The sequence below is a fragment of the Euleptes europaea genome, chromosome 13 (genome assembly GCF_029931775.1).
Source record: "Euleptes europaea isolate rEulEur1 chromosome 13, rEulEur1.hap1, whole genome shotgun sequence".
NCBI classification, from domain to species: domain Eukaryota; kingdom Metazoa; phylum Chordata; class Lepidosauria; order Squamata; family Sphaerodactylidae; genus Euleptes; species Euleptes europaea.
The window spans coordinates 7,686,984-7,705,449 of record NC_079324.1 but is presented as its reverse complement, the minus strand read 5'-3'; the positions used below and the strand labels follow the sequence as shown (position 1 = coordinate 7,705,449).

General features: G+C 44.5%; 1 protein-coding gene across 1 annotated transcript in view; it reads right to left on the bottom strand.

Moving 5' to 3' along the window:
• The window catches only part of LOC130486367 (ligand of Numb protein X 2-like), a 29,612-nt gene extending 11,383 nt beyond the window's left edge, over nucleotides 1-18,229 (bottom strand). The window contains exons 1-5 of the mRNA XM_056859630.1: nucleotides 17,841-18,229; nucleotides 8,911-9,137; nucleotides 7,298-7,494; nucleotides 5,307-5,663; nucleotides 263-442 (exon numbers count right to left, since the gene is read on the bottom strand). Of these exons, the coding sequence (XP_056715608.1) occupies nucleotides 263-442; nucleotides 5,307-5,663; nucleotides 7,298-7,494; nucleotides 8,911-9,137; nucleotides 17,841-18,229 (1,350 nt within the window). The remainder of the gene's footprint in view (nucleotides 1-262; nucleotides 443-5,306; nucleotides 5,664-7,297; nucleotides 7,495-8,910; nucleotides 9,138-17,840) is intronic.
• Between the last annotated feature and the right edge of the window lie 237 nt (nucleotides 18,230-18,466).

Here is an 18,466-nt window from a genome sequence, read left to right as displayed (position 1 = left end):
TTTTTTAGATTTTTACCTATCCCTATCACAAACTTTGCTTAGGAGCCCAGAATTTTGGGCTCTAACTCAGCAGATAAGGTTGCTTAGTTGCCCTTAAATTACTAGCTAAAAATATTTCTATAAAGTAATGCATGACAATGCAATGTAAACCTAAATTCCATTGCACATGGGCTAGTCCAGCTCCAAGGTGCTCTTCTGCCCGCAGCTGAACTAGTTAAGGAATTGAGACCTCCCCAAAACCAGCACTTCCCACAAGACCCACCTTCTGAAAGCACGACCTCCGTCGATAGTGATTCCGTTCGGTTCTCCTGCGATGGAGCACGGGACTACCCCCGTTGCTGCTGCTGCTGCTGTTGGTGGAGATGCTGCCATCCTCAACAGAATCTGGCAGCTGCATCCCCGACCGACGGAGAACGACAAAGTTGACTCTTGCTTCACTGGACTGTCAGAAAAAAAACAAAACAGAAAGCTTAAAGAAGACATTTCCAAATACTCATAGATTCCCACAAAGAAACAGGAATACATGCTAGCATACCCGAAGCTGCCTCATACTGCCCAGAGCCTGAGCTCGGTTGGGAAAGGATGGGGTAAAAATCAAATATATAAACAAACAAAATACTGAATCGAAGTCTATCATGATCAGTATTGCCTACCCAGACTAGCAGCAGCATTCCAGGGTCTCAGGCAGAGGCCTTTCAGTATTTATTCCCTGCCCTATCAAATGCTAACAAAACAGCAGAAGCTACAGGACACAGACATCACAAGCTTCCAATAAGTTAAAACCAGTATGGAATTAATGCACAATGTTAAAAGCCAGAACACAGAGAACACCACCAGAACACTTTGCCTGCCACCAAGCAGCCTCTAGAACAAAACACGCCTTGCACATCTCCCTGGATGCGGGAAGCGAAAGCGCCTGCCACACCCACTCTGGCAGGCTATTCCAGAGGAAAGGCCTACCACAGAGAATGCTTAAGACCTGGCGTTTGCTATACGGACCATCCTGGGTGAAGATACTACTAGGAGAAAGCTGACTAAGGAGTGCAACTGTTGCACAGGAATATACCCGAAGATGCCGTTCGAGAGGACTTTCAGGTCACCTCTCTTTGAGCTGAAGCTGCCGGGGGAATATGGACCGAGGGCCTGACCCCCATGCAAAGCAGAGGCTCTGCTATAGAGCCACAGCTGCTCCCTATTCTCTCCCCGCCCCCAAATTTCATTACATTTATTGTTTATAAAATTACATCAAGACAATAAACAAAAGGAAAAGGAAAGAAAGGGAAAAATAAAAACACAAACAGAGACAAAAACATACTTCCGTTTTTGTTCGTATCAAATATAAATCTAATTAAGAAATTACAACCTGTTTTCTAGCTACATATACAAAATTATTTTTAATTATTCTTACAACTAAAAAAAATCAAACTTTTCTCTATCATGTCTACATTGTTATTCTTCTACTCTTCAAACCCACAAATCATCAATTCCTTTTTTCCATATTACGCAAAAAGTCAATAAATAGTTTCCAATTTTCTACAAACTTAGATAAGTTATTTTCTCTAATCAGAGCAGCCAGTTTGGCCATTTCCGCAAATTCCAACATCTTGACAAGCCATTCTTCTATTGTAGGTATATATGAAATTTTTCATTTTTGTGCATATAATATTCTTGCTGCTGAAATCATATATAAAAACAAACATCCATTTTTTTCAAACTGGCTATCCATAAAACCCAAAAGATACATTTCTGGTTTCATTTGTATATTAACCTTCAAAATCTTCTGAATTATAAAATATAATTGTGACCAAATTTTTTAAAATTTTTTACAGGTCCACCATAGGTGAAAGAATAAGCCCCTATTTCCACACAATAAGCCCCTATTAAAGGCCCAGGATAATATTCTTCAGGCCAGCTAGCAAGCCTACCTTCAAAGCATCACAACTCAGCTTCCCAAACAAGATCTGAAGAACCACACAAGAAGTTTTCCATCCACCAATGGAAGCCTTGGGCTTGTTTCATTCAACCAGTATACTGCTTAGAAATCTATTTTTTTCAGATGAGATTAATCCCACCCCTACCCCAGAAATCCACAGCTCCTGTATGCCTCTTCATCGTATTAACAAATATTTGTGCACAGTTTTGCAGCATTAGGTGTGTTGTGAGGACAACATGGAAATTGGGAAAATCACATAAGCAGCCCAGAGGTCTTTGGAGGAAGGGTGGGATAAAGGTACGTGTGAATGTGTGTGTGTGTGTGTTTGCACACGTGTGAGGGCAGACAGACAGAGAGAGAACAGCACTGCATTTAGAACAGGGGTGTTCTTTCTACTGCCACTGGAACAATGCTATGGAAAGCAGTTTATCTTCATTTCCATTTGCCTTCCTAATCCATTTATTAACTGCTTCTAATAAGCTTGGCTAACCCTGTGTTCTGGGCCTCACAGTCCTTCCTCAAAGCTAGACAATCATTAACAGAGTGTCCTCATCCTTTCAAATTACTCTCTGCACTGGTATTACAAAAGAGGAACTACAGAGCGTCTGCATGCTTATCAAAGCTGGTCTCACCCTTTACTAAGTTTCAAAATCTGCCAGCAGCCAAACTAGTTTCTGTTCTACCTCTTGATCTGTCGCAGTTCCTTTTTTAGTTTAAACAGCACTCAGGATCCCCATCATAACCTTTCCTGGCACCCACCAGAAAGTGGGTGGGGCCAGGTAGAACTTTTGTCCAGCAAGGTCTCTGACTGGCTGCGCAGATTTTTAAAAAGTTACTTAAGTAGAAGCTGCCACCCCAGAACAAGGAGCTTCACTGCATGACTGATAATAAGCTGTGTGAATGCAAAAAAATATGTATTTTAAAACCGTATGTTCATTTCAAAAAGCATCCTTTTAAATACAGCTTCTGGTTGAAATGTTGAAGAGTTATAGGGGGTTACCGCACTTGTATTCCCAGCGATGTATTAAGAGTTTGAAAATGTTATAAAAAATACTGTTCGCACTTTCTATGTATTCCCACCAATGTATTAAGAGTTTGAAAATGTTATAAAAAAATACTGTTCTCACTTTGTTTGGCCCCTTTAGCTGTGAAGATGTCTTCCAACCATTTATAAGCTGTGGTATCCAAAAACCCTTTTAAAGCGATGTTTTTATAACATTTTCAAACTCTTAATACATTGCTGGGAATTCAAAGTGTGGTAACCCCCAAAGGGCGCTTTCACACATGCCGAATAATGCACTTTCAATCCACTTCCACTGTCATTTGCAAGTGGATTTTGCTGTTTCACACAGTAAAACCCAACTGCAAAGTGCTTTGAAAGTGCATTCTTTGGCATGTATGAAAGAGGAGTTAAACATGACCTCCCTCCCTGCCATTTTGTGGTTGGCTCCACCTCCTGTGACCGTCATTTTGTGGTTGCTCCCACCAACCTGTGCCAGAATTCCAAAGGTGCCTGCAGGCTGAAAAAGCTTGGGGACCTCTGCTTTATACAAAGGAGCAAAATACGCCATAAGTATTTCCAAGGAGCGAAAGGTGGTGGAGGTTTTGCAAATTCAAAGCAGCTGGGTTTGTTGAGGGATTTTGACACTTGAAACACCAAGTCTGTACACATCCATTCTTAAAGCAACTCTGCTTTATCAGGACCTCCTGTTACTCAAGCAGCCAAGTCAGTCTTCTAAAGAAAACTTCCAAGAACATCCGCCAAGACTGTAATTGCCGTATGAGATGCGGTTGCATAAGCGAGACAAACTCCTCTTGAATATAGTTTGTGATGTAACTTGTGTCTCCTTACCAGAGGAGAACTCCCCCTCTTCCCTTTCATCCGAGGCCAGGGAAGCAGCTGGCGAGGCTGTTCTGTGACTGGGGCTCTGAGAGGGCCAGGCCTTTCTCGCTGCCTTGGTGGGCCATGGTACTGGGAAGTCCCTGGGGTAGTGGCCCTAGTAGTTGCCCTGGTTCCCGCTAGGGTGGTCCTCTGGCTCGGGGGAGAAATCTCTCTGAGAAGCCTGAGAGTCCCCATGCAGGGAGGCTACATTGGCTGCTTGCAGGAAAGGGAATTCCGCCCTCAGGGCCCACCTCATGAAAGCCAGCAGGTTTTTGACCTGCTGCCCGCCCCCGGTCTCCAATTCCCTGGGCCTCTGTGCTAACCACTCCATTGAGGTTGCAGGGCCGGCTGGTCCCGAAGGAATCCTGGGGCCTGCAGAGCTTCCCAGCGGTCCTCACTGCCCGCATGGGCCGAACAGACCTCTCCAGGAACAGTTTCCTCTTGACACAGCTGTTTCGCGGTCTTGCTGGTTGCTGCTGCTGCCTTTCTGTTAGAGCTTGTGGCCCTGGGCTCCAGCACTTCCACGGGAGCCCGTTCGGCTGCCTTCCTCCTTGTAGCCTTGGAATTGCTGGGCTCCACCGCTTCCGCGGGAGCCTGGGCGGCCGCCTTGCCTCATGCCACCTTGTCTTTTGCCGCTTTGGAGGCACCGGGCTCCATCATCTCCATGGGATCCCAGTCAGAAGCCTTCTGGTTTGGCAGCTGCCTTGAAGAGGACTCCGTCTTCCCAGCCAAGGCCTGATCGTGGGACCTGGTAGTGTGCTCCGCCACCTGCCGCACTGCCGAGAGGAGCCCAGCCACGTGGCCCTCCAATAGGAGAAACCCATTGGCTCCCGGGTCTGTTGCCGCCATTCCCCTCTCCTTTCTGCTGGGAATGGGGAGGGGATGAAGAGGCAAAGAGTGCTCAATTTCCTACGGGCTGGGAGATTTCTTCCTCATGCTTGGGTTGCTACGGAGCAACCCCTGAAGCTGCCTAACCTTAGCAAGGCAGGAAGGAAACTGGAGGCAGAGGGCGATTCCAGGCAGGAAACAGAAAGTGGAGAAAGTTTAATTAGTTCCTGCCTGCCTCAGAACAGGAAAAGGAATCACCCATCTGTCTCCAAGATGCCCTCCTCCTCAGAGTGAAAACATCTGGTATGGTTGCTCTCAAGGATTCTTAAGCAATTTGCTTTGCTTTGTTTAGTTTGTTTCCCCCCTCTGGGGAGGGGCTCAGTGGAAAACTGCCTGCTTTGCATGCAGAAGGTCCCAGTTCCTATTCCTGGCATCTCCAGTTATGCAGGCAGCAGGGCTGTGAGGAGAACAAGATTGGAGACCTTGGAGAACGGCTGAAAATCAGATCTGGGTGAGAGACTGACTTAGCCTAAGGCCACTTAATGTCTTCATATGACAGATGTTTCCCTGTACTTCATGTCTTCATATGACAGATGTTTCCCTATTACAAAACATGAAAACTCCTGTGATTACAACGTGAGCTGTTCCATTATGTAAAGTTACCTGGATTATCTGTGCAGCTGTCTCAGGTGTTCCCTGCCGTAGATCCTGCCCATTGATGGAAAGGACTTTATCATTCCGACTCAGTTTTCCATTCTTAGATGCCAAACCTCCATCTAGCAGGTCCAGAATAAAAATCCCAGGCTCATCAGATTTTCTGATCAATTTGATGCCAAGGGGTTCGGACTGCTCTCTCTTCACGAGAGTGACATGGATCACCGTAGTGCTGGAATCTGGTTGCCCAGGCCTGGTGGTGAACCCTTTCTCTTGCAGCACTAGGAGGTGGAGTGCAGCACAGGGCTGGCGCAGCAAGGAGATGGCTTGGCTATGAGTCACACTGCTAATGTTGACACCATTCACCTTGGCAAAAGGATAAAAACATTGCTTAGAAAGGCATCACTGGTGGCTCATGACACCTCCTATCCCTCCCCAGCCTCCAGCCCTCACATGCAAAGAGAAAACAGAGGCCACAAGCACAGCAGGAAGGCAGGAGTCCACAGGTAGAGCTTGCTTCCTTAGGTGTTTTTTTTGTCATAGCTAAAGCAAATCAATATAAGAAACAGCACAATACACAAAATGTGTAAGTGAAGTATATTAGTGACAAAACAACAAGTAACAATACAAATGACATAAAACCACAAACCAATATATACAATGTAGCCAACACAGGTAGCAGCTAACTATTCATGATGAAATAGACATGAAAAAATGTCTATCAAAAAGGTAAGTACTGAATATGATACAATGTCATAAAGATATGAACAATTTGTTTTCCCATAGGAAGAACCGGAGGACTGGGAGCAGAACCCCGATCAATCCACAGCTGCAACAGCATTTCAAAGGACATGTCGTCTAGATCATGTGACCACATTTCGCTATGGGCTTCATCAGCTGTATAACCTGTATTTAACAATGGCAATAAATACAAAAGTACAAAATACAATGGACTACAATGGTATTCATAAAAATCCTTTAGCCATCATATAAAAATTCTTACCATAGAAGACAATTAAAAAAAACCTCAATGGGTATTTGCAGTGGACCCGAAGGTTCCTTTCCAAGAGATCTCGTCAAGAAGGATAGGCTAAACAAACCTTTACTCAAATAAGACTAGAATTGCAGGTGTTCGCAAGGTTTATTTTGTACTTTTGTATTTATTGCCATTGTTAAATACAGATTATACAGCTGATGAAGCCCATAGCGAAACGTGGTCACATGATCTAGACGACATGTCCTTTGAACTGCTGTTGCAGCTGTGGATTGATAGGGGTTCTGCTCCCAGTCCTCCGGTTCTTCCTATGGGAAAACAAATTGTTCACATCTTTATGACATTGTATCATATTCAGTACTTACCTTTTTGATGGACATTTTTTCATGTCTATTTCATCATGAATAGTTAGCTGCTACCTGTGTTGGCTACATTGTATATATTGGTTTGTGGTTTTATGTCATTTGTATTGTTACATGTTGTTTTGTCACTAATATACTTCACTTGCACATTTTGTGTATTGTGCTGTTTCTTATATTGATTACTTACTTTACGGCACAGAGCCTTTTTTGTGTTATAGCTAAAGCAAAGGCAAAAAGAAAATCTAATGTGACTTTAGGAATGAATGTAGGGTAAAAGCCAGTGACGGAAAGCAGAAGTAGAGTATCATCAGGAAAGAGCTGATAGTCCTTATCAAGATCAGAAGAAACCAAATCAAGAAAAGCCCTCGCTCCTCCTCACTTATACATGTTTGGAGGTGCCTGCAGAAAGCCCCACTACCCAAAACTATGAAATACCACGAAGCTCTATGCAAGAGCCAGTTCAAGACACCCCTTTACTGTGGCTGGTTATATCGTGCCTGCATTCCCATCCCCCACTCCCCCCATATACCATCAACTCCTGTACCTGCTTAATTCCAAGGTTTGTCAAAATAAACCAATAAATTTTAAAATGGCAGCTGATCTTTTACACTGTTCAGTATTTTTAACTTTACCTAAACCCTCACCTCCAGGATATGGTCTCCAGGTGCTATTCTACCATCTGTGCCAACAACGGAATCCCGAAGAACTTCTTGGACAACTATGTTGCCAAGCGGCGTGTCTTTACCACCAACTATCCGCATCCCAAGGTCTTCCTCAGGGTCGTCTCGGTGAATTTCAATCAAACTAGTCTCTGCTAAAAGACTAGCTCTCTGAGGCAAATCTGATTGTGAGAATCAAAGAGAGATGCAATTGCAGATCAGTTCAAGAGGTTTTAAAATGCTGGGTGTCCATTACTTATTGTACTGCTTTCAAACAGCTTGATATGGGAAACCTTAAACATGAAACTTTCAAACCTTGGCCTTCATTCTTTACAATAGTTTACTGCCATGGGAATACATAAAATACAAGCAAATAAAAACAGCAAATAAAAAACGGTGAAGAAAGGGCATTCCATGCTAGGGACAGAATAAAAGAGCCAGAATCATAACACCTTTACATAAATCTATGGTACAGTTACATTTGGAGTACTGTATACAGTTCTACTCATCCCATCTCTAAAAGGCAATCACAGAGCTAGAAAAATTGTAGGGGTAGGACCACCTCCCCTAAGAGGACAGGCTCCAGAATTGCAGCCAGTTCAACTTAAGAAAAAAAGGCAAGACGACTAAATGCAGACATGATAAGAAGTTTATAACATCATCCACAGTGTGAAAAAGTGGCTACAGAGAACTCCCCCAATAATAATAAAAGAACTTATGATCACCCAGTGAAATCGATTCATGACAGGCAAAAAGGAAATACTTTTTCATACAATGCATAACTAACTTATGTTGTGGAGCAGCACTAGGCAGAGGCTGAGGGATCAGTGCTCTGCAGGAGAGATGACATTTGGGTGGGACACTTTGAAAAACAGGGTGCTGGACCAGCAAGGCTTTTCTTGTATTCTTAACTACTTGAGGCTTCTGAAAGAATACTCGTGTCTCTCGGTTCCTCCATGGGTACTTTTGAGATACGGATACGGTACATCCTAAAGAACCTGTACTTATTATGATCAAAATCATTAAGTATTTGCTATACAGAGCAATAAAGATGGCTGTGTGCTCTGCAGTAAAAAAAATAAAAAAAATTGTGCCTAGACAATCTAAATTCTGCTGTCTGTATACATTACACAAATTATGATTTGAATAATCTTTATTTTTCAAAATTTATTCATCAAAGGGGAGAGCAATTATGCAAAACACTGAAGCCCCACCCCCAAACCACAGAAAAAGTATTTGGCCACCTCTTTGCCTTTCAGGATTTCAGGACTGCAGCAGACATTGCCTGCCCCATACACTGACAAGCATAACTTTGCAGCCATAAGGGATAGAAACTCACTGCTTTTTAAAAAGAAAGCTAATGTTTTGCACCTTTTTTAATCCCTTGTGAAAATGCAGCATAAACATAGCCCTGCATATCAAGCTGCAAACTTTCATCTCTTCTTCAAGGCCAGTGAATTCTTCTGAATATGTCAGATGGGAAGAAAACATACCTAATTTTGGAGCGCTTGCCTGCAGCGTGCAGTTGGTTTCAAATGTAGGATCACTTTCCCTAGTCACCAAATTCCAACCTGAGACAGAGAGAGAGAAATGCATACCTTCTTCACTCCCATCAAAAGCTGGATTAACCAGCCCGGGTTCTGTGGTTTCCAAGGAGACCACAGCAGCAACTGAGCTTCCAGCCACCAGTGTTGACAGCCCATTCACTGTCTCAGGCTCTTTCAGAGTATTTGCTTCCAGCCTCGAAAGGGAGTCTCCTTGCAACCTGGCGCGAGGATCCTTCTTGCTGTCTACTTGAGCTTTGTATTTTCTGAAGCCAGGGCATCTGCAGGGGGAGGCAAAAGATCACCTGAAAGGAGTTGTGTGAAAGGAGCACGCAAGCGGTTTTTCAGACACCGCTGTGCTGGGGAGGGGAAGGGGAATGGCATGATTTAGGCTTCCCATCTGCTAGCAATGCCCCCCCCCAATAAAACAGAACAACTGGTTTAATAAACTAGAGCTTCAGCTACATCACAATTCTGACTCATCCAGTCTTACTCACCAAATGCTTGCAGATTTTAAATTTTCTAACTGGCTATTTTATATTGAGTAAAAAATTAGATCGGTTGGTCTACCTTTTGATTTGCTTCTCATGCTCTCGGCCACAGATGCATTCCAAATGATAAAACATAGACTTCTGGAGATTGAACACCAAAATCTTAATAGTGCTGCAAATAAAACTTGCTCCCCCCTTAGCCTGGGGATCTCTTTGGGAGGAGGTCAAGGAGCCCCTTATTTCTTTGCTCTGCAAGCCCCACAGCAATGCAGTCTTCTCCCTCACGAGATTCAATGTCTTGCCATCTGTACTCTGTACGGAAGATTTCAAAATCTACCTCATTCTGCTAGGACCTACCCCTGTGGGAGGAGTTGTATTGAAACTATCTCACACACACTATTTTACTGTCCTTACTATGCAGAAACTCGATCAAAATTTTTAACTTCCATCTTGGCAAACAGGACAGGACTTTCTGATGTCCTTTCTCCTGAATAATAGCTCTTCTAGTACAATGGTGAAAGGTGGCCAAATACTTGCAGTGTTATAAAAGTGTCTTTTGATAAAACTCAGAGATGAGGGCTTTTCTATAACTGTAATAGTTTGGCTTATGCAATATTTTTAGTGTCTGACTTGTATATTTTATGCCATTAAAGGTTTTGGTATTGGTAATAAACCAGAGAAAAGAGAAAGGTCTCATATTTTTTTAAAAAATTACTAATCAAGCCTTAATATTTCAAACAAATGCAAGGCTCTTTTTAATGCTGAAACAAATGCTTTGACTCTGCAAAGTCAGAAGAACAATGGGCACGAATCAGGCAGCTGGGTCACCTATGAATTTAGTCTTTAAGAGAGACTTTGGATATGCCCAGATGTTTCCTAATGGTTTTTGCCAGGCTAATTACATAAAAGGTTACCATGATTATTTACTTGGCTTGGCTCAAAGAGGCTTTCCCAACATGAAACTCCCCCTAGGGCTGCCAGGGAATGAATGAACATGTAAATTAACACTCCCTGCAACTCCCAGAAGCATGACAGCCCAACCTAAGGGAGGGTTGAGGAAGAAGAATGGGAGTCATTGATGAGGGTCAAGGAGGACATTTGCAGGCTCTAAGCATCAGTGACTTCAAAAGGATTTTTCTTTGTTGGCAGGGCAGGCACCTCTTAGAAAACATGATGACGGTGGCAACCTGGGGCAACTGCTCAGTAAAAAGCATATAGTAATATTTGCAAAAAGGTGCAGTGCAGTGGTCAGAGTGTTCGGAATCAACTGGAGAGACCCGGCTTCAAATCTATTATGCTCACGGGGTGACTTTGGGACCGTTGCTATCTCTCGGCCTACAACAGAGTTGTGGTGAGGATAAAAATCATGTAACCATTTGTTACATGGTTGTTTCTGAGTGCTACATTTGTATAGATAAGTTGTATCCTTTATGTTATGTTTGTCATTTTTGTTTGTAATTGTTCTATTAGAGTTATATATAGTTGAGAATAGAGAATCATATAGCTTACAGAGTGAGCCTGCACACTGTTTTTTTGTATAGAGACCATCTAGTTCAGGGGTGGGGAACGTCAGGCCCGGGGGCCGTTTAAGGGTCATGGCAGCTCTCTAGCTCAGAAGGATCTAAGACAGGCAATCCGCCCCCTCCTGCGGACAGGAATAGCCTCTATTCAAGACAGATGTGAGTTTCTTTTGCTGAGAAAGGGAACCTTTTTTCCCCCTTGCAGAAGAGTCGTTAGCGATGGAGCTGCTAGGACCACCCAAGAAACTGTGTTAACCCTTTCCCACCTGGGCCATGGAGAAACGTATTCCCACTGTACTACAAGAGGGCTGGGGGCAGAACTTGCAACAATGGAGGGGTTAAAGAGGGCAGGGCCAGAATGCACACGCGCGGGGGGGGGGGTGCGAGTTAAGTTGATAATTTTGTATGGCCCGCAAATGATGTTATAAATATCCAAATGGCCCTTGGCGGAAAAAAGGTTCCCCACCCCTGATCTAGTTTATACCTGGCTAAACCTCCAAACCTCTCCACTAAAAAATGTATACACAATCCCTACTCCCTACCCCAGATCTTCATTTGGTTCCACTTTCTTCCCATAGATCAAAATGTAACTCAACCCTCCTCAGTTCAGTCATACTAGAACTTTGAAAGTCTTCAGCTTAGTAAATATGCTGAGGAAAGATATCTGATAGCACTCTAGAATGTTCGTCACTCAAGAAAACAACCTTCTGCTAAGTACATGTGAAACTGGCCATCTCACAGCACATTCCTGAGCCTCAAGGGCGAAAGCCCTTAGGAGGCCAGGAAGGTGCTGCACTGGTGTTCAGGCTCCCCAAGCCAGTGCCCAGGCTACCTACGTTGGCGTTAGTGGCCCCAACGCCAGCATGGAGGCCTGGACACCAGTTGCTGGGCATGGCAGCGCCACCCCGGAATGCCGGCAGGGCCATCGGCTGGTATTCCACCGGTGTAGAAGGCCGGCCAGCGTCTCGGGAGGTGTCCCAGTGTCCTGGAAGGTGTTCCCGGGGTGGGCCTGGGGGAGGAGCTGCCGTCAGACAGCTTCCTGTCCCCTTACACCCCATGAACACCGGAGTGGAGAAGAGCGAGGCTGCACCTGCTAAAAAGCAGGCACGGCCTCGCTGTTCTCCATGGGGTGAAAGGGCCCTATTTTACAAAAAAAAAAAACCCCGCTTAAAAGCTTTTTCTTTTGTTTTTTGGCATGCAGGGAACGGCTTCAGGAGGTGGCGCAACTGCCACAAATTCCACAAAGGACCACAAATTCTGCAAGGATTAAAAGCCATGTGGAACAAGGGCCCATCTAACCCAGTATCTCCTGTTTGTAACAGTGGCTAGCCCGGGGCATTTTCTTGCACAAGCCACTGAAGGGGCTGGTGTACCCCGGGACCTGGCTGGCTCTCAGCCATCAGCAGCCCCAGAGGCATTGAGCATCCCCTCCTGGGCCTGCACCCCCACTGGCCGGATCCAAGACAATTTCTGCAATAATGCCACAGGAGCTTGGCTTGGACTTGGCCAGTAATAGCACAGGTGGAGCCAAGTATACCTTGACTTAGGAGACAAAATACCTTGAACAAGACCTTAGCCAGCTAGATGCCCAGGAAAACCAAGGAAAATTTGAACACAGAACTAATTATGTGTGGCGTTATAGCTCTGCCTTCACACCCTGACTTGAACAGCTGAGTACAAGATGGGATTTTTGTGCTGTCTTGCTCGGAAGAAGTGAAGCACATCATCTGGTGTCACAATTTAAGAACACCACAAACAAAACCCTCAAACAGAGCTATTCCACCAGGCCTATGGTTGAGGCCAGCTACGGTTTTCCCATCAATGTTGGTCTCCCTGCTCCCCCCTTTACTTACATCTAGATTTATTAAGAACTATGTGGGGAAATTCTGACTGCCCACAGGCCCTGCTGTGGCTTTTACGCCATTATGGAGAGCTATCTCATATCTATTGTGGATGTTTTATTGATTACGTTTACGGGGCCATTTTTTATAAGTGCTGTTTTAATATAATCTTATTGGAATTAATGGAATTTGTAGGTGTGCTGTGAGAGCCACCCTGAACCCAGTTTTGCTGGGGAGGGCAGGATATAAGATTAAATAAATAATAAACCACATATTTCAAAAGTGTGCCCCACTGACAACAATATGCACCACCTGGAGTGTGTTACCATTTCAATGTTCGTTTCACATTCCTGCAGAATCATAGAATCATGGAGTTGGAAGGGACCTCCAGGGTCATCTAGTCCAACCCCCAAAGTACCAAAGTTTTGACTGGGTTCATTTGTGTTTCCAGTCAGTAGCAGAGGTGTTGCTATCTTTGATCAAAAATATTAGTTAAACTTCCAAAATAATAACTGAGGATATTCTTAAACGTTTGTTACTGTTAACTGCAAGACTGATATGCTTTCTTGTGACATGCTATGGTTTGGCTCAATTCAGACCAAATCATGCTGTTGGAGATGTACCCATGTTTGCACATAACATCTGAACTGATCAGCTGTAGTTCACTGATCAGAAGTGGGTTTGCAACTATGGTCTGGAATAAGGAGTTCCAAATGCCGGAAAGGTTTGGCATGATGTCCACGTACCTACATAAGTGCTGTCAAGTCACAGCAGACTTATGGCAACACCAGTAAGGGGCTTTCAAGGCAAGTGAGAAGGTGGTTTGCCATTGCCTTCCTCTGCAGAGTCTTCCTGTTTTGTTTTAAGTCCAGTTGGACTTAAGAGCATTAAGGACACTTGCTCAGTATTGCAGCAAGGAACACCTAGTAATAAATGATCAAAAACCCAAAATCAGGTCATTGGGCAGGAGACCTATAATCTGGGTATGGAGTATAAGTGAACAGAAGATAGAGCAGGTGACTAGGTTTAAGTATTTAGGGGTGGTATTACAGGCCTCAGGATCAAGGAAAGCCCACTGTCAGCACGCAGCAGATACTGGACAAAAATCCGCCCATACTATAATTAAATTTTTACGAACAAAGGATGGACACTATGTCCCAGCTGCTCTTAAATTATTCTAGGCTAAACCAATGGCCCAACTTCTATATGGGACCATGATAGGTCTGCCTTCTTTCCTCTTTGCCCCATTGGAACAGGTGCAAACGAATTTTTTGAGAGCAGCTCTCCAACTTCCTTGCTGAGTGTCTCATTCTGCGCCTGGAGACTGGCAAGATCAAAGTAGAGGCTAGGGCATGTCTTGCTTCAATCTATCTCTGGCTCAAGTTAAACCTAAAACCTCAAGGCCTAACCCCCTTGATTCTCTTAGATAATTACCAATCTACATGGCTGAAGGCAGTCACAGGCAAGTTAGCTGAAATGGGCTTTTCCCCTCAATCTGCCCTGGAAATGGGATATAATCAGGCAAGGCAAACAAAGGATACTGGATACTGAGCGCCAAAAAGTTCTAGAAAAGGCACCGACTTTCCTATCAGCCGAACAGTCCAGATATGTAGCCTCTCCTGCCGCCTACCTCTCCCAATCAGAGATCTTCAGGTATAGGAAAGCATTCACCCTTGCCAGATGCCAAGATCTTCCCTCAGCGGTTGTGGATGGGAGATACAGAAAGGTTCCCTTGGAGGATAGGGTATGTCCCTGTGCTCTAAAGGAAATTGAAACAACGGAGCACGTTCTACAGCGCTGTCCACTGTATCAAGAGGTTCGTTCTAAGTTTATCTCCCCCTGGCTTAGTCAGCATTCCAGCCATACAGGTCAGGAGTACACTAAAATGTTGCTTATTGTCAGGAGCAGGCCATGAGGATGGTATGTGGTGGTGTTGTTGTGCTGCTTCCAGGTGCTGTTGTGCTATTCTGTCCAAGGCCAGACTAAGCCCCGTGTTTAGTCTTCATAGATTCCCATACTGTGGGAATCGCCGAGTGCTCCTTCCTGCCTGTTGGAGGGGGGGGGGGTTGCCTGGGTAACCGGTTATCTCCATTTGCTCTCCCATATATGCTATGTGACTTGCCTTTGACCCTTACTAGTGTCCTTTTGAATATGGCTTCTGAAACCTGTCGATTCTAACCAATAAAACTGCTTTTGTGGATTTGCCGTCTGCTGAAATCTGTTTATGGGTTTGCCGCAGGGCTAGAGCTTACACTTATAGACGAAAATCCACAGGTTACAGCAGGAAGGGCTAAGTTTTGTGCAGCAGCCTGTAGAATCTGTCAGATGCTGCTGAGAACATTGATATGTCAATAATTTTAATGGGTAATATATATAGTTTGCAAAGAGTGCAAACAATTATTTTTTTTTTACTATTTGTATAAACTTGTGGGTAGAGCCTAATACTAAGAGTTTTAGTGGTAAATTGTGAAGAGCTGTGCTGGTCTATGGCTGTTTTTAATAAAGATGGATTGATTGAATCTACTTCACAAATAACTTAATTAGAAATGACTGATATGGTATTCATAACCAACAGATTATCTGCTCCATTGCAATACCACTTTAACAGGTTGTAAGTTGATTTATTCTTTAGTTATGAAACCAGCTTAATCACAGAGTCATAGACACATGAACACATGAAGCTGCCTTATACTGAATCAGACCCCTGGTCCATCTAAGTCAGTATTGTCTACTCAGACCAGCAGCGGCTCTCCAGGGTCTCAGGCAGAGGTCTTTCACATCACCTACTTGCCTAGTCCCTTTAACTGGAGATGCCAGGGATTGAACCAGGGACCTTCTGCATGCCAAGCAGATGCTCTACCACTGAGCCACGGTCGTTCCTGTCATGTATTTGTATTTTTCAGGACAGAATTAAAGAATTAATGCTATCATCATTGTTTGTGAATTACATTATACAAAAGCACTAGGTATTTTTTTCTTTCTGTATCCTATTACAATAACACTGAAACAGAATAAATGCTAAATGTTTTCTCAGTACGAACCACAACCTGGTTATTTTTTGCTTTGAATTCTACCGCAGAGTTGAGGCATACCTGCATGTGGTAAAATCTACTATGTCACCCCCTTAAGACTGACTAGTTATGGCACTGCTGAAACTCCATCATTGTATCTAAGTTGTATCTCAATAGTTACGACAGCAAGCATGAGAAGGAGGCGTGTGTGTGACATTGAAAATGTATAACCCCTCAAATTATGGCAGCACTTAAAATGCAAAATTCATTAAGCAATTATATTATTTAAAGCACCTACTATATCTAGGCACTATATATAAAATGAAAACATACATACACAGTAGGGTTGCCAGATCCCCACCCGGGGAAGGGGATCCCCCAATTTGGACCTCCTCCCCCCTGCGCCATCCAGCCGGCTGGTGGGGGTCTTACTTGGCTTACAATCCGGCCCCAGCCCCACAATGATGTCATCACATTGGCAAAGTCAAGGGAAATGCTTTAGTATTTGGGCAAAACTCCATGATAAAAATAGCCTCTACAGCCTCTACAAAAAACAGTTTTTGCCCAAATACCAGAGCGTCTCCCTCAAAGTCGCCAATGTGATGATACCACTTCCAGAAATGACACTGGCTTGATGGTGCTGGCCTCCTCCACAGCTGGTAAGTCCCCCCCATGCCTCCATCACCCGCTGGTTGCCAGGGGGGACCTGGCAACCCTAATACACAGGCTGGTACTGCTTACAATATAACAAAAAAATCAGCACCTTGCAAGCCGGGAATATGAACAGCAAAAGCACAACTTAAGGGAAACACAAAAGCAGTCTTCACTGGATCAGATCCAAAAACTTAAATTTGATTGCATTCATGCTTGTGGAGAAATTATGGTATGCCACACCTATTTTAATTAGATGGTGTAGCAAATTAGTAGTGATGCCTCTTTAACTGAGCACGATTTAGTCATCTATGCACATGGCTTCAGAGTAGGGGGCTCACTGCCCGCTCGCCGCCTGTTGCAGATTGGGGGCAGACAGGAGCCGGAGAAGTCTCTGATGAACTTAGTGGAGGCTGTGGGTGAAGGAGAGCAGTGGCTACTGCTGCAGGCGGAGTCTCCAGCATAGCTGGGTGTCACGGCTGACAACTGCAATAGCCGAATACAGTAACCGCAGGCAGTCCCATCCTTTCCCATCTGTCACCTACAACCTCTGATCAGTTTAGAAGTCCTCTCTACCAGCTGCCTACTGTTTATAGCGAGGGGACATGGCCCCCTTTTTCCCAGACTGAACAGGATTTTATCACCAAAAACCAACTTAAAATAGCATATGCATGTTTTGAGGTTGAATTCACTGCAATGGTTTCAGTGGTGACATCACACTATTTCCATGCTACTCAAGACATACCTGTCCCAAATAAGAAGCCTGGCAGGGGCAGCATAAAAAGATGACATAAGTCTGTAAGGTCAACTCCATAATCCCATCATGAGCTATAGCATCTGTAGGTGGTCATACCTGCAGGTGGCAGGGGACCTGGCTACGGTTCTGACTTCTAACACAGCCGCCATCTCTGTCAATTTGACCATCTGTTCCCAGTTCATTTTCATGAACCTCCCATGGCTTTGCAAAGTAATGCCAAGCTAGATCCAGCAAAGGGAGACCTTGGAGTGAATCTCCCACAAGCATTCTAACCTTGCAAGCAGCTCCAGAAAGGCCTTGATTCAGACTGGGCTGTGGCACTGGCGGAGGTGTGTGTGTTGGTGGGAGGGGCTCAACTATTTCTCCTTTCATTGTATTTTTCCGATACAAATCACCTTCCACTCCCTACAGTACCTTTCCCCCCATGTGGCAGTTCCAGGAACGAGGGGAGCAACTTGCATTGGGAAAACAGATCAGAAGAGGAGGGGGTGATATTGTGCTCACATGAGGTGGGCTTCCAATTTGAAAACCAGGGGGGTTGGAGGGGGTGCTGGCATTCACTGTCACCACCTGCTCCCACTTCTCTGGTTCTTCCATTTGCAACTCTTCACAGCAACAATTCAAAAGCTAGGAGGGTTCACCACTATCTGTCCTATCAAAGGGTCCATAAATATAGACAGGCAACATGCAAGGTGAGTTAATCACGTACGCACCTATTCTGTAAGTGAGCCTCTAACTCGCATCGCTGCATAGTCTGTTTGCATTCTTCTTGAAAGGGGCAAAGAACAATGAGCTTGTCCAGCAGGTTCTGCACCAGCAGGCTGGACTTCCGGCACTGCTGGAAAGAGAGTTTTTTCCGATCCATAGGACAGAAGCTGTACTCCTGCATGAAGTTTTCCAGGCACCTGAAACAGTATGTGTGTCCACAAGGCGTGTCCATAGGCTGGAGCAAAGGCTGAAGGCAAATGTGACAAACCAGCTCATCGTCCACTTCGTCCTGGAAGTTATAGAGATGATTGTCTGGCAACAAGTGGGACTGTCCACACTCACGGCAGAGTTCTTGCACTTTGGAGATGGCCTCTTCTCCTGCAGGCTCAGCCATGGTGCCCAGCATCTGGCCAGTTTACATCAGGGGAAGGAAGGCAAGTCCTCTGGATCTGCTGAGAAGATACTGGCAGAAAGGCGGGGTGTTTCTAAAACAAAGGAAGACAACAAAGCAATCAGTTTTCTGACATTCAAGCCCAGATGCTTACTGGGAGGATAGAATTTAATCAGTCTTTCAGGAAGAGCCACAATTTCCACTCTTTTCTCTCTGCACCCCGACTCTTCTGTAGCTTTT